The following is a 24,165-nucleotide window of genomic DNA, read 5'->3' as shown; positions in this document are numbered from 1 at the left end:
AGTGAAAAACACGATTGCTGTGCCTGCTCACAGGACTACACAGCCCCCTCAGCTAAAGATAACTTCCAACTTCCAACACAGTCTCGCTCTCAGCCACGCCCGAGTCGATCCACCAACACGACTGTGTCAAACGTGTAACATGTCTTAGTGTCCGTGTATAACTGTGTGCTTGTGTATGTATGTGTGTGTGTGTGTGTGTGCGTGACCTACTTTGACCCTCTCCTTGCGGAGGAAGTACGCGGTGGCGTGCAGCACGTCGGCGGCAATGGCTGGAGTTGTGGTAGGAGTTGGAGGCGTGGTAGTTGGCCTCGATCACCTGCAGCCAGGAGCGCAGCGTGGCCTCCGTGCAGCTGAGGAACTCGCACACCCGAAGCCCGTGAAGATCTTCACCCCAGGTAGGTGAGAGGCCTGGGGGGGGGGGGGGGGGGGAGGGAGGAGGAAGGAGACGGTGGAGGGAGGAAGGGACACCGTGGGTTAATCATGATAGTAACTGTCTTTTGACAGCGCAGTATGTCCACTCACTGGAGGACTTGGTTCTTGGACCTCCCCTCCACCTCCCTCTCCCTCCCTCCTTTCCTCCACCACCTCCCCCACTCCCTTCCTCCTCCCTACCATCCCCCTCCCCTCCCGTCCTCTCTTCTCCCCTCCATTCCTCCACTCCCTCCCCCCACCTCTTGTGTGTGGCAGCTTCCAGCTCCAGGATGTTGAAGTCCCAGTGTTCCTCGTCATCCAGCAGGGCGGCGATAGACGGGGGGATGTCGTTCAGGGTGACGGGGATGGCCAGCTGGCTCTGGCTCATATCTGTAACACACACACACACAGATGAAGAGAAAGAGAGAGATGAAGAGAGAGAGAGGGAGAGAGAGAGAAAAATGGAAAAAGCATGAATTAGGCAATAACACCAGTGTTATCGAACATGTGCACCTTGAGAAGCTGTACATGTAACAAGAATGATTCAATAGCAGGAATCTATAGGCCATGTAGCTATAAAACAACCAGAGGTACTGTATATACGTATATATATATATATGTATCTACTGGAACAGGCCTGATGAAGCCTGTCTCAGTTCCACGGTCTGGTTTCTGGTTCTCAGAAGTGCGATGAGGGAGAGTTGAAGATAACTCCCTGACATCGGTCCCTGTCCGTCCTCCGTGACCCAGCCCCTGTGATGGCTACTACACGACGACAGATTCCGGAATGTCCTTTTCCTTCGCCGCACGGGGCATGCATTCGCTATCGTCGGATATAACGCCGCAAGGATACTACAACACTCACTCCCGGTTGTTGTATTATTGTGTTGCTGCCACCCTCCACCCTCCCCCCTCCACCCTCCACTCTCCCCCCTCCGCCCCTCCACTCTCCCCCCTCCCCATCTCCTCCCCCCCTGTCTGTATGTTATATCCATCAAGGGGATTTTTACTCTATTCGCTCCCTGCCTCATATTGTATGTTGTATGTCACTATGTATGTCACTATCACTATGTATGTCACTATGTATGTCACTATGTAAGTCACTATGTATGTCACTATGTAAGTCACTATGTAAGTCACTATGTGATGTCACTATGTATGTCACTATGTAAGTCACTATGTAAGTCACTATGTAAGTCACTATGTATGTCACTATGTAAGTCACTATGTATGTCACTATGTATGTCACTATGTATGTCACTATGCTAGAAGCATGGAGTGCTTCCCTCATACACATCCACTCCGCCAATGTCCAACAATAAACTGTTCGAATCAATACGTGAGGGTGTCTCGACTGAACTGAAATAATGAAACCCGACATGTAAAGCTAACAGAGAGCGGGGAGGGGGGGGGGGAGTGCCGGTGCTTACTTGGAGCGAGCTTTTGGAGAACACGTACTCGTTCCCGGACAGCCTCCTCAAACCGTCCTGGTGAGAGAAAAAAGACGACAAACCAAACAGTTTAACCGACGAAGAGAAAAAGGCCTTCATCCATCACCTGGTTTATCTCACGCTCCTCGGCTAACGGGGGCATATTTTCATCCGGCATCATAACTCACACACGAGAGTATCCCAACGTACCTCCCTGTCTGCCGTGTCGGACTGTGGTGTTATACAGAGAAGGGGAGTGAGGGAAATAAAACACATGAAAGGGCAACGTTGCATTCCCTGTCGGACAAACAGACCATAACTCTGGAGAGAAGGACGTAGATGAAAGAGAGTTGGACCTAAGGGGGACTTGGATACGAACGGACGGAGGTTCGGCTGAAGGACCTGACAGAGTGGCTGCTGGATAGGTTCCCCCGCCGGTTCCCAACCACCTCTGTGCGGCCGCCCACCAGAGACAGGATGGATGTCGTCATGGACGCTGAGGTAAACAGAGCGAGTCTGGGACCAGCCATCAAGGAAGCACGGCCGTGTTCTTAACCACACACCCCCCACGCCCACCCCCCACACCCCCCCCCCCCCCACGCCCCACCCCCCACCCCCCACGCCCCACCCCCCCACGCCCCACCCCCCACGCCGCCCACCCCCCTCCTCCCCGGGTCCCATCCAATCAAAACCGAAAGCCTCGGCGTGTAAACAGAACATCCTGGGTTCCGGCTACCGCTTGGTATTTACAGAACGTTTGGTTGGTGTTCCACAGGGAACCCTACAGAGACATGTCTACAGAAGTGAACTCCGTGTGAAGCCCCCATACCCTCCGTCCTCCCTCCACCCTCTCCTTCCTCTTCCCGCTCTCCATCCTCCCTCTCTGTCTTCCTCCCCTGTGACCTCCTCCTCTCTTCCCTTCACTACCATAAAAACGTCCCTCGGGGAAGCCACGCATATAACTGCACCCCCCTCCCCCCCCCTGTTGGGAACCTGTCCGGCGGGCCCGGACTCACGCTCATCAGCCCCCGACCAGGTCGTTGGTGTGGGGGGTCATCTCCTTGGAGGCCAGCTGGGGGGAGTAGAGCTCGGTGGTCCTGAGGATCTCCAGGACGCGGTCCAGCGCCTCGGCACCGTCACCGGACTGCTCTCCTGGGCTGTGTTGATAATGTTGATCACCTGGGAGGGAGGGAGGGTTAGAGGGAAGGAGTGAGGAATGGAGGGAGGAGCGAGGGAGGAAGTGATGGAGAGAAGAAGGGAGGGTTAGAGGGAAGGAGTGAGGAATGGAGGGAGGGGAGCGAGGGAGGAAGTGATGGAGAGAAGGAGGAGGGTTAGAGGGAAGGAGTGAGGAATGGAGGGAGGGAGCGAGGGAGGAAGTGATGGAGAGAAGGAGGGAGGGTTAGAGGGAAGGAGTGAGGAATGGAGGGAGGGAGGAAGTGATGGAGAGAAGGAGGGAGGGTTAGAGGGAAGGAGTGAGGAATGGAGGGAGGGAGCGAGGGAGGAAGAGGATGAGAGAAGGAGGGAGGGTTAGAGGGAAGGAGTGAGGAATGGAGGGAAGTAGGGAGGGGTGGAGGGGACAAAAACAGAATAACTTTTACAAGCAGACACACACCTTGGAGGCCAGTGTGCCCCCCCCCCCCACACACACAGCCTTGGGGGGAGAGGACATTTGTCTGCAGACCAGTGTGCTCCTTTCATTGTGCCTGTGCATGGAGCCGTGCATGTCATGTGTCTTGGGCCTAATAGCTAAATAAAGCAGTTAGTCAGAGCTAATGGCAGTATCCCAAAATGATGGGGTTGAGACGTGGCTGTTTGAAAGCAGCAGAGTTTCACCAGGGCTCTGAGGGCTCACTGCTACTGTACGGCAGAGGAAACACTGCACCCGTTCTCCGCGCTTCCCTTTCAATCAAAGCAACTTTACCCCAGAGACTTACACAGGCGATAACAGCACTATCAGGTTAGGACTCCACTGATAAGCAGAACAACTGCCCACTCCCCCCCCCCCTCCCCCCCCTGATCGATTACACCCTCTGCCGGTGTAATCGATGCAGTCAGGCGCATCGATCCTCTTCCTGATGCTCATCTCTGACTCGCGAGCGTTTGCTTGTGCCTTGCCTGGGTTGCGTGAGGTGTCGGGACTGTTCCATAAAGGCAAGACCAATCAAGCACGGATTTAAAGACACGGGCCGTTCAAAAACATGGAAGCTCCGTTCAAATGTGGGTCGGAGTCTCTTCCGGTTTCAGACAAACTTACAGGCAGCTCGAGATGGCGGCGACCTTCCAAGAATGTTTCACAAGCGTTCGGAATATGTTCTCAGACCCCTAGCTTCCCTTCCGAGAGCTTCTCAGACATTCCGGCGATATTCTCGTGGCGTTGGGATCGTAAATCGTCTGAAGGGTGAGCTACGTTTCCGTCAGGGGGCAAAAGAGGCAGACGGACACGTTCTCAGACGTCCATCACGCCTGTGTCTACTGCATGTCTCTATCCAGACCACAGATGAGCTCATCGATCAGGGCCATGGAAACATCCAGAACATTCTAGGACTGCTTTAGTTAGCTGAGTAAGTGTGTGTGTGTGTGTGTGTCAGTGGTGTACCTTTGTGATAGGAGCCTCGATGGTCATGGAGTGGATCCTGGCTACGGATGAATATCTCCGATTCTGCAAGCTGGGGGCTGAGTAGATCAGAACAGAAAGCATGAGTACTTCACAGAACTTCCGGTAAAACCTGCTGGTTCATGATCCTCTCATTTGACAGATCGATAGATCCGATAGATATTGTGTCGTTCGTGACACATGATAAAGCCACATCAATCCAGGGCCCGACGGTGATGGGGAGCTCACCAACACAACCTCACTGAGGACATCAAAGTCAGAGAGAAGTCATCTCAGTGAACGGAGAGGTGAGAGCGAAAAACGGAGGAAGGGCAAGGAGGGCGTGAGGAGAGAGAGAGAGATAGAGGGGGAGAGAGAGGGAAAGAGAGAGAGAAGCAGGAGCCGGGAGTCGAGTGACAAGCCCGTTTCTGAAAATAGACACGTCAAAGTGGAGAGGGCGTCGGGAGGGGGGGGGGGGTAGTGATGTCATCAGCATCCCAGACACGACCTCTTTGAGGGCTCTTTAGCTCGAGTGCCTCCCATAATGCAGTGCGAGTCCTTATTACCTCTCTCTCTTTCTCTCTCTCTCACACTCAAGTGTCTTCACCTCCCACAGGATCTCTCACTCATCTCGCTTCCCTCCTTCTGTTTCTCCCTCCAGTCTCTCCCTTTGGACCAAAGCTTCAATTCGTTCTTATCTGGAAATATCCCCCCTTTAGAAACAGTCCCTTGACCCACCCCACCTCCCCCTTCATCGAAAAACATCCTCTCCCATCTACCCCCCCACCACCACCACCCTTCCACATAGAACACCCCCTTCAATTTAGAAGCAGAATTCAACCCTTTCCGGGGGTTTCTCACCGTCGCTGCTTCGGGAGCTGATGGACCTGGCGTCCAGAGACTCTTTCCTCCGGTCCCGGTGACGCAGGGAGTGTCCTCTAGAGGGGGGGGAGACAGGGGAGAGATGGTGAGAGCGAGGGGGAGAGAAACAGGGGGACAGGGGGGTGGACTAACTGTTATACTGAAACCCGGGAATGTAGGAAAAGGCTTGTCAGGAACGACGGCCTGTCTGTGTGTGTGGGGGCCACGAGTGTTGGAAGAGAGCCGCTGAGGCCGTCACGGCTTGCGAGACACGCCGTGTGAACACAGCCAGTCTCGGGAGACACGCGCGCAGCGAACAATATGTCCGCCCTCTGATAGGACCGTTTATAGAAAACCCGAGGGGCAGAGCAGGGGAACGATGACAAAGTCTGTGTGGTTAGACACAGGGAGCAGATGGGCAGGTTACCTGTCTGGGAATGCTCTTCGCTCACTCTCTCCTCTCGGTTGATCTTGTGCACCTGAACGCAGGAAGGAGAGGACGGGGTTAGTTTATCACAGCAGGGTACCAGGAAGTAGGAGCGATGTTCACCTTCAGAATGGGTGACGTTCACAGAGGCCCCCCCGTGAAACAGGCTGTGTGGAAAACGTCGGAACTGTCGACCGTTAAAACACCGCTCGAACTGTAAAGACGGGCCCGTGAGACGGGTGAGAAGAGAAAGGGAAGAGAGACTGGTGAGAGAAAGTGAGGTAGACTATCAGGGAAATAGTGAGAGGGACTGACAATATAGGAGAGAGAGAGTGAGACAGAAAGAGAGACAGAGAGATAGATAGACTGAAAGAGAAAAATAGAGAGATAAAGAAATAGACAAGAGAGAGATAGAGAGACGGCTAGAGAGAGAGAGATAGAGAGAGAAAGGCTGATGGCAGACTATCCCTGGAAAAGCTCTCTGTGTTCATTAATCAGCTCCTAGTTACTTCAGAGAAACACAGGCTACACAGGGGTCTGAGCCAATCATCACAGAATGGCTGATGTTGATGACTCCTCCTCCTCTGCCACCCCCCCGCCCCCCCTTCTGTATCTCTCTCTCACACACACACACACACACATACGCACACACACGCACCACTTGGGCCACAGCCAAGCCTACGGTAGCAACAGCACGCTCCGTGAAACAAACCTTTGTGGATGTCTCTCTCTCTCTCTCTCTGATTTGCTTTTCGCAGACCACGTGCCGACGTCAAACCTCCCTGTCCTCTCCTCTTGTCCTCTCCTCCTCCTCCTTCTCTGAGCCCCAGAGTCTCTCTCTCCCTCCCTCTCTCTCTCTCTCTCTCTCTCTCTCTCTCTCTCTCTCTCTCTCTCTCTCTAAGCTTGGGATGTCCTGAAAGGCATCCATGTTGACTGAGAAGGCCTGATGAGACCAGTGATTTGACTGGCACACTGACAGGACACTGGTCTATTTGTCGACACGTAAGACTTCCCTTACAGAGAACTAGCCTACTTTCTTACTAAGAATTACACCTCTGTACAAAAGCTTGTCTCACATTCTCTCTCTCTCTCTCTCTCTCTCTCTCTAATCCAGTTATGCAGTTTTACTGGACAAGGACCTAGGATTACAAGTGGCTGAATTTAGTGTACACACTAGTTGGACAGTGCTGGGAGACTCTGAAAACAATCACACACACCCCTCCACTTCCCCCTCCTCAGTTGAGTAAATAGGATTAAGAAAGGGTAAACACTTTGTTTGATTTACTAAATTGGCAGATTTAGCAGGCTGTATCCTAGCGGTATTCTTTGGCTCCGAAGCACAAAGATTATCTAGAGAAGGCATCGCGTTAACAGCACTGAAGCTGGGAAACGGGTCAGAGTTCTGCTCGAGGCCCCATCTACAGATGAGCTTCAGCTCACTGCACAACATCACGCTAATATGGAAACCAGGGGCACCCGCCAAGGAGTCTGGCTGGGGAGACCTAGCGCTGATATTTTCTGTTTAGATCTCGAAGCAGAGATCCCCAAAGCAAACACAGGATCTATCTTGGATCCCTTGCGAGGTAAGGGGTCAGGGCCGAGGCTGACAGGAATGTCATAGCGAGGCCACGGTGTCGAGGTGCTCTGGGATTCCTGGTGGCTGGGAGAGGGACGCTGGGAGGAGGAGGGGGCTGGGAGCGCCGGTCGACGGGATCTGCCAACCAGTCCCAACGTGCGGGAAGGAACAGCGCATCGCTCCGGCACGCAGACGACGGAAGCTGACTCACCTTCGACACACACGAGATGAAAGCTAGCGGAGAGCTGAGGCTGGTCGGGGAACATCCTGGTCTGGGGTATATTTAGCTCCGGTGCCTGGCTTCTTGCCCTCACAGGCCTTAGCGGGGGAAGCCTAGCGATTAGGCTAGCTTTAGCTTAGCATGACGCTGTTAGCTCAGAACCAACTCCGAAAGCCACACACCTGCTCCCAAGCTTTACAAACTGCTTGAGAGGAGCAGAGGTCTTTAGTGCCCTAAACAGAAATGCTTGATGCGGTCTCTACGCTACTGAGGTCCTGATGACCTATGTGTCTACACGCTACATGCGAGAAAGTGCATTGTAGAGTTACGATATATAAACTTCTCTCACTATCCATAGAAAATTGCTGTCACCAACATAACACCGGTGTACACAAGTCGTACAATATTTGCTTTGTGTTATAAGATATTTGAGAAGAAAGTAAAAATCAATCAAATCATTTCTGGTGTTTATTTCTACTGCTCTGGAGGATAGTCGATCCTGTACAATCACTAGATCCATTCTCCCACACAGATACACAATGACCAGCTGTATAACGACTTGGCCTTTGGCACATAAACATATGTAAGTGCCCTCAAATAAATATCACTGCTAACTAAGGAATGTGTTTTGAATGCGACAACACAAAGATTCTCATTCAAGTGGTGTGTGTGTGTGTGTGAAAATACTGATTGCAGAGAGCTAGAGGTTCAAAACCCCCCAGGTCCACTGGGATGTGAGCTCACCTGTTTGTTGTTGTCACTGTGGGGCCGCTTGATAGACACAAAATGGCGGATCTTCCTAAACAAAGGACATAAATAAATAAACTGTATGTGTTCCACATACAGCCCCAGCCTGGCTCGAACACAGTCAGGTAGTCACAGAAGATGAGATCACTTACCCTCCCTGGCCAATGACGGGGGTGATCTTCACGTGCTGTTGGATGCTGTCTCCCGACTTCCTCCGGGCGTAGTAGATCCCCTGCCATTCCTGCACACAACACCACCGTCAGGAAACCCCACCCACACACACCCTGCTCATCTTAGGGAGGGAGGGAGGGAGGGGGGCAACATGGAAGTAACGACTGAAGGGAGGGATGGATGAACAGGTTGAGAGTAGATCAATATGTAGATATTAGATCCATGGATGGGTGGATCGATGATTGGATGGACGGCTGGATGGGTAATCGGATGGGTGGATGGATGAATAGATGACAGGGGTGGATGAACGGACGATCGGACGGATGGAAAGACAGGGGGGTGGTCATTCCAGATGGCCTTGACTCTCACCTTTCCTTTCTTGATGCAGGTGTTGATGGTGTCCAGGAGGTCGGCCCGGTTCCTCTCACTCTTGGGGAGTTCTGTCAGCTCCTTCCCGATCAGCTCCCCCTTGTGGTAGCCCATCATACGCTCAAATGCCGGGTTGACGTACTGGAGTGGGGAAGAGGACAGGTCGTAGATTTACAGACGTATACATTAGGACGTAAAGACACATCGGGGCCACGAGAGTTAGCCCTGTGATTTAATACGACCGTGTGTGTGTGTGTGTGTGTACCTGTATCACGTGGTCCTCGCTGGTGATCTCCACAGCTTCCTGACAGTGCTCCAGAGCGGTAAAGACTGAGTTACACGCCCTGAAGGAGGAGATGGGCACGTCAAACCAGCTACAAAATTGATTCTACAAATCAATGTGTGTAGGTGTGTTTTTTGGGGGGGTCTGTGTGTTTGCTCCAGTGTGTGTGTGTGCTCCAGTGTGTGTGTGTGTGTGTGCTCCAGTGAGTGTGTGTGTGTGCTCCAGTGTGTGTGTGTGTGTGCTCCAGTATGTGTCTGCTCCAGTGTGTGTGTGTGCTCCAGTGTGTGTGTGCTCCAGTGTGTGTGTGCTCCAGTGTGTGTGTGTGTGTGCTCCAGTGTGTGTGTGTGTGTGTGCGCTCCAGTGTGTGTGTGTGTGCTCCAGTGTGTGTGTGTGTGTTTACCTGAGTTTGAACTGACAGCGCACCTCTCCGTGTTCTATCTGTATGAGTTCGTTATAGCAGGCAGACACAGTGCAGTTCTCCACATACCTCTGTGGGAGGTAAGGGAGGGGGGGGTTAGGATACGGTCAAATGTCCAAGGTTAAAAAACCCAACCAGAGCTACCCACCGTGGCTAACTACGGGGTTCTACTTGAATGCATCACAGATCTGAGGGCGGGGCCCAGGTGAGGAGTCTCTGAGATTCCGTCCCTAGTTCCTCAGCTCTCCTCCTATGCTCCTGCAGGGAGCCGTGACCTCACCCTGCCCGCTCTCTCCCGCTCTCGGGAGAGAAAATAACCCCACCTACGAGCGACGAACCCTGAGCTCAGACAAGACATGCTAACCCTCCTGCTAGCCTGCTAGCGCTCACGGGGGGTCCGACGGGAGGGGAAGTTAGGGTCGTGTCTCCCCACAGATCAGAGGCTTCCACACTCGAGGGTCATGTCAACCACTCCGCTGCTCTCTAGGGCATAACGGCTCTGATAACGGACTCTGGAGAGCTTGAAGGGTTCGGACTGAGGAGGCCTAGTGCACGGGGGAGGGGTGGGGGGGTGAGAGGGGGAGTGGGGAGAAGGTATAGGGGGATAGGGGAGAGGGGGGAAGGGTGAACAGGAAAGGGGGAGTGGGGAGAGATGGAGGAGGAGGGGGGAGAGAGGGGGGAGGAGGGGGGAGAGAGAGAGAGAGGGGGGGGAGAGAGGGGAGGAGGAAGGAGAGAGAGAGAGAGGGGAGGAGGGGGGGAGAGAGGGGAGGAGGGGGGAGGAGGGGGGGGGGGGAGATATGTACTCTGCTGAATCCAGCGCAGAGCAGGGGGAGCACGGAGGGCTCCTCTTGGTCAGCAGGTCTGAAACACAGGAGAGCAGAAGAGGAGCTCAGCGTCCCACAGACATCGTGCCAGGTCGCTCAGGCTGATCCCACGGTACATTATCACCTGCCATAAACGCCCCATCGTCAAACAAATATTTCACACAAATAAAAGACTTACGGGCACAAGCAAGGGGCACAGAGCCAAGGCAGGAGATAGGCCGATTGATTAGGATAGCGAGTCTATACGGCGGGTCTGTCTGGTGCTAGCGTGGAGAGGCAGAACAACACACTTACATCTGGGGCAGGACAGCCACGATCACCGTGTGTTCGGAGGGCTTGGTGGCTCGTATCAACCTGCGTGGGGCACAAACACAGATCAAATCACCGCGGCAATGGAGGAGGCCCGACACTTCAAAACAACGACGACGACGACGAAAAAAAAAAACGGTCCGATTCCGGTTCCTCTTGTTTTTAGACTTGTAGGAGGAGTGGGGGGAGGGGAGGGGGGGGGGGGGGGTGCCGGGGGTGATGTCATTGCCACAATAGAAAGGAGAGAACGTTCTTTCTCTTTTCCACAGGCCCACCACAGGCTGACTGTGGCGCCAAGCCACAGCACCGGCCGGGGAGAGAGAGAGAGAGAGATGGACAGAGAGGATTGGAGAGAGAGAGAGAGAGAGAGAGAGATGGATAGGTGATGGAGAGAAATGGAGGAAAGGGTGAGGGAAGGAAATGATTGCGGGAAGGGATGGATTCGCGATAGAACGAAAACCCCCAAGTCTTCATAACAGAGAGAGCAAATGGATCAGTCTCTCTTTCGTCTCCCGATCTTCTTTTTTTACAAGTGATCCATGGGTCTGGCACATGATACATATTTGGTACTGAGATAACAGTCACCTGCAGACAAAGAGGGCAGGAAGAAGAATCCACATGGCCACTCAGAGGCTAATTATGGCTCGCTGTCCTACGGTGAAGGTGAAAGAGGAACCAGGCTTATCTGCCGTGTGTGTACATAACGCTGCTCCAGTGTCTTGTTTGAGGCTAGGGGTTACACATTAAGGGACCTTTGGAATGACGGCTCCACATCGGAGTGGTATACGACCCAGCAGCTGCTGTGTGAGAATGACTGAGGCTGAGCGCGGCGGTTAACAAAACAGAGAGAGGCGGGGACACATCGGGTCGCGTGAAAACTCACTCGATGCGGGTTCACACACACACGTGCACACAAACGCACACAAGTGGTACACCCACACACATCCTGTACGCACACACACACACACAGCACACGAACACTCACAAGAGCGTGCTCGGGTAACTGTGTCCACTACTACTAAACTCTTGAGCGCTATAAATAGGAATGCACAAACTCAATTGGGTCCTACAAGCAGGGAAGCTTTAGTCAGTTTGGCAGAGGGATGGTTCTGTGAAGCGCCCGCATCGTCTGTGCTGCTCTGATGCTCCACACAGGAAACCCCTTCCACCTGTGTGACACACTCCACCTGTGTGACACACTCCACCTGCGTCACACACTCCACCTGCGTCACACACTCCACCTGCGTCATACACTCCACCTGCGACGTTGACGCAAAAACGTGGACATGTGGAGCCGCCGCTGAGCCGTTTCACACACACGTCACACACACGTCACACACACGTCACACACACGTGAACCGTGTCGAATCACTGACCGATCGTAGGTGAAGAACAGCGGCTCATGGCCCTCAGCCTGACTACGTTCCGGCTCGTGAGCGGCTTGTTAGAAGGACGCTTTTCTTTTTTGGTCATTTACATACGTCACACATACGTGACTGTGTCTCATCGCTGACCGACCGCTGACTCGGTCGAACAAGTCGTAGCTATATGGCATAGATGTATAGAAGTGATGTTTGGAGGGATAGAGGGATAGAGGGATGGAGGGATAGAGGGATGGAGGGATGGAGGGATGGAGGGATAGAGGGATGGAGGGATGGAGGGATGGAGGAATAGAGGGATAGAGGGATGGAGGGATGGAGGGACGGAGGGATGAGGGTAGTAGGCGAAGGCCTCACCGACAGACGGCCTCCGCCTCGAAGTAGCGAGAATGGCGTCCGTCGATCACCACGATCTCGTGGCTCTTGTCCAGGAAGCACTCGAGGGCCGACTCAGGGGTGCGGGCGATGTTGCACCTGAAGCCGGCGCGGTCGCAGGCCCACCAGAAGGCGTCGCTCTGGCTGTCCTCCTTGGCGAACACCAGCAGGACCTGAGGGAGGAGGAGGAGCGGAGGGCCGGGTTACGAGGCACGCACGTCGTACACACGCAGACCTAGGATGAGCTTTTGGCTTCGATCGCTGGCAACATTCGCATCCCATGTCTACACCGCACACACTCACAATGGCCATACACACACACACACACACACATACACTCACACACACACACACACTCATTGACAATGGCAGGGTTTGATCATAGGTAAATAAAGACGTTTGATTTCAATCACATCCCGCTCAACTTTCTCTAGAAGGCCGGCTTTAAAAGACGAGTCACTATGAATGAGAGAAGAGCCAGTCACACGCTGCAGTCATTCAGTGTTCCACTGATGTCATATCCTGTTGTCTGCGTAGTGACTGACTCACTCTTTTGTCTGTTTGCTCAGACAAAACATCAGTCATAAATTATTTCGTGCATAAGACACTGCAGGTTGGTAAAACAACACATTCCTTCGCAAAACGTTATTAATATCCCACATGAGTTAAACGGGGCTGGAGTGATTGTATGACTGTATACCAGCCTGTACCAGCGAGAATGATGCCACGCTGACTTCATCCAGTGTCATCAATGGCCTCCTTATCCCACGCATACGGCTGCTCTCTCTCTCTCTCTCTCTCTCTCTGTCTCTGTCTCTCTCTCTCTATTCTCTCACTTTCTCTCTCTCGCTCGCTCTCTTTAGCACTCTCTCCCTCTTACACTTTCTCACTCTCTCATGCCCTCTCTCACTTTCTCTCTCTCAAGCTCTCATCTCCCCTCCTTCTCCCTCCCCCTTCCCTTCCCTTCCCTTCCCTTCCCCTCCCCTCCCCTCCCCTCCCCTCCCCTCCCCTCCCCTCCCCTCCCCTCCTTCCCCCTCCCTGCTTCTCCCCCTCCCCCCTCTCTGATTGATCCGGAAAACAGACGCTGGTCCCTCTTATGCTGTCAGCGCCGAGGCGCATTCCTCCGTGCCAAACCACCGTGGGAAGCACATGGCCAAACACACACAGTCACCCAAGGGGAGGGGAGGAGGGCAGAGGGGGGCGGAGGAGGGCGGAGGGGGGGCGGAGGAGGGCGGAGGGGGGCGGAGGAGGGCTGAGGGGGGCGGAGGAGGGCTGAGGGGGACGGAGGAGGGCTGAGGGGGGCGGAGGAGGGCTGAGGGGGACGGAGGAGGGCTGAGGGGGGCGGAGGAGGGCTGAGGGGGGCGGAGGAGAGCTGAGGGGGGCGGAGGAGGGCTGAGGGGGGCGGAGGAGGGCGGAGGGGGGCGGAGGAGGGCTGAGGGGGGCGGAGGGAGGGCTGAGGGGGGCGGAGGAGGGCTGAGGGGGGCGGAGGAGGGCTGAGGAGGGCGGAGGAGGGCTGAGGGGGGCGGAGGAGGGCGGAGGAGGGCTGAGGGGGACTTTTGATCTTATCCTGTCTTAACTCCTATGATGTGTGGAGACAAACTCTGTGCTCTGACTGACCCGGTTTTCTTCTTTTTTTAACTTGAAGGCTTAGGGGATTGTGTGGACTGAAGACAATGAGGGACAGGGAGAGAATGAGAGGCCAAGTGTGGGGATGTGTGCAGGTCGACAGCTGAGGCCGACATGGCAGCTTGGTGCACCTAGCTACGGGCTAAGTGAGACAGAGCACATCAACCTCTGGGGAAACTCCAACTCCACTGGAAGCCATGTTCTGGATCGTAGGCCTCCTTCAGAGCACCAACGCAGACTGAGATACTCACCAACAGATGTGAGGTCTGTGGACACACGGTGGGTTTGTATGAGAAAACACAAGCCCCTTGTGTTAAACTGATAGAGGACATGGGGCGGAAACACACACACACACACACGCATGCCCGCACACACACACACACACACACACACACACACGCATGCTCGCACACACACACACACGCATGCTCGCACACACACACACATGCTCGCACACACACACACAGCTGTGGGGTTGAGGTCAGAACCAACGGACATCTCTGGGCTCACTACTGTCTCACAGCATCATCACTGACTCTCAGGAGAAAGAGAGAGAGAGAGAGAGAGAGAGAGAGAGAGAGAGAGACAGAGAGAGAGAGAGAGAGAGAGAGAGAGAGAGAGAGAGAGAGAGAGAGAAGATACTTTTTAGTTTTGCTTCATTGGGGCAGTTTTGAAGTGAAGTGTGACGAGGAAGAGAGAGGGGACAGAGAGGGGAGAGAGACAGAGAGAGAGAGAGAGAGAGAGAGAGAGAGAGAGAGAGAGAGAGAGACATAGAGGGAGAGAGAGAGAGAGAGCGAGAGAGTAAGAGAGAGAGAGAAAGAGATCAAGTATGCATGGACAACAGACAAACAGACAAAGCACAGACAAAGAGGGCCCAACTGAGCGCTGTGAGGGAGCCAGACCTCAGGAGGCCCAGTGCAGCCTGCCTCCCCCCTCAGAACCACCTGGCATGAGCATGAGGAAAAGAGAGGGAGGCGGAGGGAGAGAAGAGAGAGGGCCGGAGGAGGAGGAGGAGAAGGAGGAGGAGGAGAAGGAGGAGAAGGAGAAGGAGGAGAAGGAGGAGGAGGAGGAGAAGGAGAAGGAGGAGAAGGAGGAGAAATAGAAGGAGGAGGAGGAGAAGGAGGAGGAGAAGGAGGAGGAGAAGGAGAAGGAGGAGGAGGAAGAGGAGGAAGAGGAGAAGGAGAAGGAGGAGAAGGAGGAAGAGGAGAAGGAGAAGGAGGCAGCAAACGAGGCGTAGAGCCGCGAGCCAAGGTTGGTGCGTGCCTGTGAAAGGTCCACACAGTCTTTGATCCCAGGGCTAGCTTGTGTAACCATGGCGCTGGTGTGTGTAACCATGGCGCTGGTGTGTGTAACCATGGAGCAGGTGTGTGAAATTCCACACAAACACATACGGGGCCTGTCGTACCTGGGACGACGCCTTCCCATGCCCTGCCCGGCAGGCAGGGGGCGCCGTTAGTCCTACTGAAGCCTCGACACACACATGCATACACACACATGCATACACACTATTACCAAACACACACACTCATTATTACACACACATGCAATATTACACACGCGCACACACACTATTGCCCACACACACGCGCCCACACACACAGTATTACACACACATATACACATACTCGTACAGATCCGGAAACACTCAAATGAACTGCTAATGCCACTGTAGTCATTGTATGTTTACACAATTAGCTGCACCAGCCATATGTTTGCCAGATGGTGTAAGAGGCAGGCAGAGGGATGAATATGCAGGCAAACAGACAGGCCAATGGGCAAACAGACAGGCCAGTGTGCAGACAGACAGACAGACAGACAGACAGTGCTGGCAGCCTGTCATCAAGTCAAGTGGGAGTTCCTGTATGTTTGCTCACCCCGACCAGACTGCTGGAACCAAGCCCGACATTTACGAGATCCTCATTATCAGTACGACAGGATCCAATCTGACTGAGCTCTTCACATCCCCATCACCTTCCTCGGGGCCCGAGTCATCGCCCCCCCCCCCCCCCGTCCCGTCCCGTCCCCCGTCCCCCGTCCCCCTCCTGCTCTCGTTCACACACACAGGCGAGCTGAGATTCCAAACTTTCCCTCGACGTTCCAAACTCCTCGTCTCTCTGTTTGGAATGGCACCCGGTCGCATTGCTGTGATCGGTTTTCTTTGCCACCTCATCTATCACAGGCAGAACAGGCCCGGTCTTGGATATGGCGTGTGATCAAGTGGGCTCTGCGCTACAACGTTAGCGCAAAGCCCTGTATTTGACTGTAAAACACGACAAGCTGTCCAGTTTTCCAGCATTGTTTATGGCTTCTGATATTGCCTGGAATGAAAGTCTGTCTGCCAGCCGCAGCAAAGCTGCCCTGTGATTCCATATATCATCGCGCTCTATCATGTGGGACACAGTGCTCTTGCACCCATCAAACCCATTTGCCTTTTCACAAAACAGCTTCAGCCAGACACACAAATTGGACCTTACAGACAGGGTAACTGACAACAAGATCATACGATCAAAGCCATTCATGAGTCAACTCGTTTCACATCGTCGCTCTGTGCTTATGGATTCATTCACATGTAAACCACTCTGTAGAGAATATATACAATACCACACTGTAGGGAATATATACAATACCACACTGTAGGGAATATATACATTACTACACTGTAGGGAATATATACAATATTACACTGTAGGGAATATATACAATATTACACTGTAGGGAATATATACAAATACCACACTGTAGGGAATATATACAAATACCACACTGTAGGGAATATATACATTACTACACTGTAGGGAATATATACAATATTACACTGTAGGGAATATATACAATATTACACTGTAGGGAATATATACAATATTACACTGTAGGGAATATATACAATACCACACTGTAGGGAATATATACACATATAACACGCTGTAGTGCAGCTTTGTAAAGTGTCATGGGGGCACCAGGTGGGTATAGCTAAGCCTTCATCTAACAGCAGCATGTCCACTTCAGTACGTCATTACCCAGTCTCTCTCCCCAGCAGGAGCAGAGAGATGAAGGGAGGAGAGGGGAAGAGGGGGAGAGGGAGAGAGCAAAGGAAAACCGAGATCGAGACAGAGAGAAAGACAGAGCAAGCAAAAAAAGATATATATGGAGAGAGATATCGAGAGAGACTGAGAGAGAGAGCAACGAAAAATGAAGAAAGAGAGAGAGAGAGAGAGAGAGAGAGAGAGAGAAGGGGAAGAGAGAGAGAGAGAGAGAGGGAGAGAGAGAGAGAGAGAGAAGGAGAAGAAAGAGAGAGAGAAGGGGAAGAGAGAGAGACAAGACACATTTGGAGAGACTGAGGCTATCCAGGGCAGTGAGGGAGTGGTAAACGTCAAAAGCAAACTTTCAGCATGTAACTCCCCGCGCCCCCCCCCCCCCCTCCGTGAGCATTTTTCTCTTTCTCTTTTCATCTCTCCGTCTGAGGGGGGGGGGGTGGGGGAGGTAGGTCATGGTTTGCCATCAGCAGGCTTGTACAGTACCACACTACTTCTGAAGTGCAGCTTGATGTTTTTATGTGTTTGAGGTTGGTGGGGGGAGGGGGGGGGGGGGGTTGGGTAGGGTGGGGTGGGGGTTGGAGTGGTTGGGTGGGGGTTGGAGTGGTTGGGTGGGGGTTGGAGTGGTTGGGTGGGGGTTGGAGTGGTTGGGTGGGGGTTGGAGTGGTTGGGTGGGGGTTGGAGTGGTTGGGTGGGGGTTGGAGTGGTTGGGTGGGGGTTGGAGTGGTTGGGTGGGGGTTGGAGTGGTTGGGTGGGGGTTGGAGTGGTTGGGTGGGGGTTGGAGTGGTTGGGTGGGGGTTGGAGTGGTTGGGTGGGGGTTGGAGTGGTTGGGTGGGGGTTGGAGTGGTTGGGTGGGGGTCCGTAACAATAAAACCCCCATAGTCCCTCCACCTGCCAAACAGCCCTCCCTGGGGGCCCTGATATGGCCTGATAAAAGAGGGCCGGAGGGGCCCGAGGAAGGATGGAGGAGGCTGGGGGGAAGGGGGAGGATAGAGGGTGCAGGGCTGGGTGACCGGTCTGCCCTCACACTGCTCCTGCCTGGGAGAGCGTGTTTTTACGCTGAATGTTACAGAACATGTCAAATACGTTTCGATTGGAACACAGTTTGATTCAGGCATTATCATTTGATTGAAGTCATGTCATCACCCTCTACACAAGCTCTCCACCAGCAAGCTGCAATAGATCAGTTCTGTGACCTTTTAAGACACTGCCTCTCTACCACACCTATAATCAACACACACACACACACACCCCCCACACACACACACACACACACACACTGCACTTCACCTTGTATCACTCTCACTATTCCTCTATTACACAACACCATAAGGCATGTGGCTTATCTGGCCTTCAAATGGCTCACACTCGCCTAATCCTAGTCCACAACATGGACAAACAATTAACCATCCCAAACCCAATCCCAGTCCCAACCTTACACAGGGAATATTAAGACTTCTATTTTCCACGACCACAAATACAAAACCTATAGAAGAAAAATCTCTACTTGCTGAAGAGATGATCTCTATCTTTGTTTAAAACTTTAATCTTAAAAAAAAAAAAACTATCATCAAAGCAGAACTCATGCTCAGAGGACAGCCTGAACCGAACAAAGTGTACCTGTATTGGCTCCTGGGTGAGGCGCATTGGACCTACACATTCCTCTGTGGCTGAGACCTGCAAGGAGGAGAGAGAAAAAAAACACAAGGAGAGAACATGAGGTTGTGTGAAGTCAAATACCCGGAGAGGGAGCGCTAGAGAGAAGGCAGAGAGACAGAGACAAGAAGGGAGAGAACGGGGTGAGAGGGGGTGGAGGAGAAGGTAAGACAAGGCTCACCATATCACCATCACCTTCCAGAAGCATAGCGGAACATGGAGCCTGTCCTTCCCTGAACCGCCCCTCTCTCTCCCTCTCTCTCTCTCTCTCTATCTATCTATTGTCCTTCCTCTTAGCATATATCGGCCCAGTTCCAACCTCCCTCTGTCTCTCTCCTGGTTCTCTGTGGACAGTCGTCATGCAGAAGCTAGCGACTCAGCTGACGAAGGCACACATCAACAGTCAGCAGGGAAGCTCTACTGATCACCGGCTCTGCACTGAGGTCTAAACACACTCACACATGGAATTTGTGACGTTGCAGAGACCTGTCCACTCCAAGCCTCTTTAGAGGGTATTAGAGGCTACCCCTAACCCTAACCCCTTCCTGCCAAAAGGCTGCTTGTGGAACATTGCAACAGATGTAATGCCTTGTAACTGTGTGTGTGCGCCGGGCGCACGCGCGCGTGTCATTGAGCTCTGACCTTAGGAGCTTAAAGAGGCCATGATGACGTAGATCGGTAAGTAGACTGTAGACCGGCACACACACAGAACACACACACACAGAACACACACACAGAACACACACACAGAACACACACACACAGGCAGGGGGAACCTGGATCTTGGCTGACTCTGCACGTCTGATTGGTCATTTGTTAAGGTGAGTTAGTGTCCAGAATAAACCTGCACCTCTCACGAAGCAGCAAGTGTGCAGGGAGTCAGGTGGCTGAGCGGTGAAGGAAGCGGGTTAGTAATCCGAAGGTCGCCAGTTCGATTCCCGGTCATGCCAACTGACGTTGTGTCCTTGGGCAAGGCACTTCACCCTACTTGCCTCAGGGGGAATGTCCCTGTATTTACTGTAAGTCGCTCTGGATAAAAGCATCTACTAAATGTAAGTGTGTGTGTGTGCCTCACTTGCTGCTCTCCACACACACTGTCATACACATCAGAGAACGACTGCGAACGTTTCTTTTCTCCCAGCCTCCGGTTTCTTTCCACGCGCCCTAACACTCTGCCTCATTTCCAAGAAGCAGCTTCTCACCGGAAGTGAATTCGGGGCCTCTTAGTAGCGGGATTCAAGCGAAACCATTAGCGGGGGTGAACGACGAAGAACCACATTCTACGCTTGGTCCTTGAGATTCCTGAAACCGTGGTAACCCTCACCTTCCTGTGTCAAATCCTCTGGTGATTGACAGGTCTCACAGATGCAGTAGGCCAATGGTTTTCAACCCTGGTTGAGCAGGGAGACATCTAAAACATATAAGACAATTTGAAGACTGCAGTAGACCACTAGTGATTGACAGGTCTGACTGACTACAGTAGGCCACTGGTGGTTGTCTGAAACGTAGAGAGAGAGGTAGAGAGAGAGAGATTCAGATGTTTCTGCCAGGGTGTTACAGTAGTTAACTAGTTCCCTTAAGTCTGAAAAAGGAGTTGATTTAACACCACTTGAATTATGATCAAGTTATGATAATGAATTTAATGGCGACTAGCTCAAGGAGATCTGAGATTAATCTATAAAAGACCTACAGAGCCCTCCTCTGACAGTACTTGTAGAAAAACATAAAGAGACCATGGGAATGGATACATTATTAAAGCTTATTAGAAAAACAATGTCATGGAAGTGGGTTCCTGCCAAGACACACACACACACACACACCCCCACTCACAAACACACACTAACTTTCAATCTAAACATAGCATTGGTCTTCTTTGCAATTTAAGCATGGTTAACATGGATTCTGTCATGGGAAATGATCTCATTATTACTTATTAAACCTTGTCGGCACACTAATATGTTAATTCACCCTAGCAGACTTTACCGTATCCTATTAAACACATGACCAGGACTATAGTCAGCAGTGAGTATAAAGCAATCCCACTGTGGACAGCTGTCACAGTCCTCTTAGTGCTGTTTATCTCAGTGGGGACTGATTAGATAATGGTAGGGAGTACATTTGACACAAATATATGAGACTGATAGCAACTGTAAATCCATGCCTGGAATCTTGTTGTACAATCACAGCGGTAAGGCTCTCAACGACAAACAATCTCGGGGCAACCACCTGAACCAGCGCCGCAGACTTAGCTTGCAGGAGGCACCTCCAGGAGATGCTAACACAGATACCACTGAGGATGTTTGTACAAGGATCAGCATCGACCCTGACAGGCCCTCACACAACAAAAACACCACTGCTCAAAGACTGATAGGGCATTTGCGGACAGAGTGGGTTTGTGTGTGTGCGCGTGTGTGTGTGTGCGTGTGATTTAACTGTTTTATTACCGTGACCTGAACGTAACCTGCTTCAAGGGTTTTGTTCCTCTCTTTCTCTCTCTCGCAGCCGCTCTCTCTCTCTTTCTCTCTATCCATCCATCCACCCCCTCTCTCTCTCTCTCTCTCTCTCTCTCTCTATCTATCCATCCATCCACCCCCTCTCTCTCTCTCTATCTATCCATCCCACCCCTCTCACTCTATCTACCAACCTACCTGTTGATTTCCTTTAGCTGTGGTGGACCGGTATGCTAGATATTTCGAACCTGGACACCAATGTGGAAAATAACAACGATTTGATGGTGACACTTCAAGGTGACTTGTTTAGATATAATCGCAAAGACATACCGAATACGGTATGTTTGAATAACAAGGGATCTTCTTGTATTTCTAAGAGCTCTTTAAAAAGATGGGTCAATATCGGTAGTACACGTGGTCCCAGACATACATAGACCAAGAGAGGGAGAGAGAAAGGAAGGGGTGAAAAAAAGAGACACAGAGAGAGAGAGGGAGAGAGAAAGAGAGAGGGAGGGTGGGAAAGAGAGAGAAGGAGGGAGAGAGAGAGGAAGAAAAAGAAAAAGGGAGAGTCTGAGAGAGGAAGAGAGAGAGAAAGAGAGCGATAGAGAGATAAAGACCCTCAAGGAGTGTCTGTACTGTCCACCATTATCATCAGACCCCTAACATGTGACTACTGACACCCCAGCTCTGCTCTATCCAGAGGGGTAAACACAGGCTGTTAGAACATATACACACACTCTCTCACACACACACACACACACACACACACACACACACACACACACACACACACATCTTAGCATCACCATGGCTATGATACAGTATGATATGATGTGTTTACACTCAATAGCATCATTCATAACTTCTCTCAGGGATGGACATGGAAAGCAAGTGACTGAAAGAGCAGCTCTATTCATCACAACACCCCTGCTCTACACTAGTCCCAACTCTGGGAACACTGTTAGGGCCCCCATCAACTCATGATACAGATCTATAAAAGCCTATTAACCCTTGTGTTATCTTCGGGTCATTCTGACCCATCAGTCATTGTGACCCACCGTCGTATTGCGACAAATTTACCTCATACAAAAACAAAGTGAAGCATTTTCTTTGGGGGGGTCTCAGACCCCCACATTGCAAAGGTTAAAAGAAAATAATTTTTATTTGTTTTTGTATTGGGTAAAATTGGGTAAACACAACGATGGTTCGTTATGAACCTTTGGGTCATGTGACCCGAAGGCAGCACAAGGGTTAAGTAATTAGGCCAATAAAGACAGTTCGCTGACCTATTGCATTATGTCTCATAAGGAAAAGATTTCAAGGATACCTCTTCACACACATTTTGTGTTCAATGCAATGAACCAATGAATTTAGTGCTGGAAGTTGTGGTGTCCAGTGAACTTGGCAAGAAGAGGCAAGTGGTATGAGGCTGAATCATACTATTATCACAGTTTAATTTTAAGTAGGTGTACATATGGTATGGTGCCATTGGTATTGAATGTTTGAACGTTCTGTATTTACTAAACCACATCAATCAAATGACAAGTCACCCCATTCCACCAGTCGCTTCATTATCACTAGACCCCTGTTCCTGTAAGTACACTTTAGCATAGACATGGGTGCTAAATAGGCAGCCTAAACTATGGTTTCCAGAGACCCTGTGGTATTCCCATCCAACACAGTGGTCTTCGAGGACATTGTGGGAGCACCAGACTTCTAAGAGATCAATCTGCCATTCAGACCTCAAACCAATGCCTCTCTATTCCCCTCTGAAGCAGCTAACCTAGCTTGATTACTGGCCAACTGTCGTAATGGAGATACTAGGCTGGAGCCAGGCTATGGTCGAGTTTTCAATCCACACCTCCAGGAGATGGATGGTGTATAAACACAGCATTTTTCACGTACGGCAGCATCTCTCAAAAGGGTAGCCTACTCCAGAACATGCTGAGACATGAACACAAATCTTTTCTTGCCTCTCATGGTGTTTAATAACGTCAATTTTGGTCCACGTGACTTGGCTTCAATTTAGGCTATCGCGTTATGGGTCTGAAGTCAAATCAAAATCAAGATAGTTTGATTTTTTAATCGGTATGCTATAACAAATAAGTCGTCCTAGGCCTACGTATTTTGTATTTTTTTTCTGATGTTCAATGGCCAAGATCTTGCCAATGCTAGCCTACACTATGTTCTACCTTGACGCTGGTGTGGTTGGTCTGAGTTTCGGCCTCAATGCAGAAGTGTCCACCGCTGTTCTCCCTTCGATCCTGGTGGGAATTTGTCCGTGAAAGCCTATTTTGGTAGGTGATTACCGAGGGAATGGTGTCAGCTGCATCGGTCTTGATGAAGAGTCCGTGTAGAGTTGCTGCTGTGCCCTGCGAGATGGTGGTGGTCTGGTGTGGGGAATTGGACTCGTCGGAGTCTCGGCAGTATATCACCCCGCTCTGAGAGACGTGGATACTGGGAGCGCAGCCCATGCCTCAACGACGCGCCTCTCGCTCGCTGCGCAGAGCTAGAACCCAGACAATAAACACCGCTCTCTTTGCCGCGATGTGGGTACCCCCGCCTCCTCCTCTTCCACAGCTGCCCGAACCACGGCCGTTGTTGTCTCCGACTCCGAGCATCAGCCGTGTCTCGCTATTGCTCCGCGTCTCGCTCCCACCTCTAACCCGCTGTTCGTTTGGGAACATCAAGGGTAAAACCGGAGAATACTCATTTAATTCTTCAGAACCGTAGTTGTAAACAGCCACGGACAATACATGGGCTCGGTGAAAAGGATCTCTGCTTGGCGATTATTCACGAATCTCCGCTTGTGGAGCCAGTAGCTATTCAGATCAATGAGTGGGATATGAAAGCCACAGGCTGAAGGTAGACACAGGCGACCATAACCAAGACCTCGTTGCCTATATCATATCATATTGCCCATCTTTAACATGACATCGACATCCAAATCCATCCGTCTTTCTAATCGGAATGCAATCGTTCCTCTCATCTTCCTCCTCAGAGGCCCA

General features: G+C 51.8%; 1 protein-coding gene across 1 annotated transcript in view; it reads right to left on the bottom strand.

Annotated features, from left to right (window-relative positions):
* The window catches only part of pde8b (phosphodiesterase 8B), a 27,057-nt gene extending 3,426 nt beyond the window's left edge, over positions 1 to 23,631 (bottom strand). Inside the window, 21 exon segments of the mRNA XM_067258124.1 lie at positions 211 to 264; positions 266 to 365; positions 367 to 408; positions 672 to 801; position 1,422; positions 1,842 to 1,898; positions 2,854 to 2,975; positions 2,978 to 3,020; positions 4,438 to 4,514; positions 5,296 to 5,370; positions 5,723 to 5,774; positions 8,263 to 8,317; positions 8,418 to 8,506; positions 8,806 to 8,946; positions 9,071 to 9,149; positions 9,489 to 9,577; positions 10,310 to 10,367; positions 10,625 to 10,684; positions 12,376 to 12,566; positions 18,672 to 18,728; positions 23,350 to 23,631. Of these exon segments, the coding sequence (XP_067114225.1) occupies positions 211 to 264; positions 266 to 365; positions 367 to 408; positions 672 to 801; position 1,422; positions 1,842 to 1,898; positions 2,854 to 2,975; positions 2,978 to 3,020; positions 4,438 to 4,514; positions 5,296 to 5,370; positions 5,723 to 5,774; positions 8,263 to 8,317; positions 8,418 to 8,506; positions 8,806 to 8,946; positions 9,071 to 9,149; positions 9,489 to 9,577; positions 10,310 to 10,367; positions 10,625 to 10,684; positions 12,376 to 12,566; positions 18,672 to 18,728; positions 23,350 to 23,631 (1,854 nt within the window).
* Between the last annotated feature and the right edge of the window lie 534 nt (positions 23,632 to 24,165).

Source organism: Osmerus mordax, chromosome 20 (genome assembly GCF_038355195.1).
Source record: "Osmerus mordax isolate fOsmMor3 chromosome 20, fOsmMor3.pri, whole genome shotgun sequence".
In the NCBI taxonomy this organism is placed as follows: Eukaryota; Metazoa; Chordata; class Actinopteri; order Osmeriformes; family Osmeridae; genus Osmerus; species Osmerus mordax.
The sequence above is the reverse complement of the archived record's forward strand: the minus strand, read 5'-3'. Positions and strand labels throughout refer to the sequence as shown.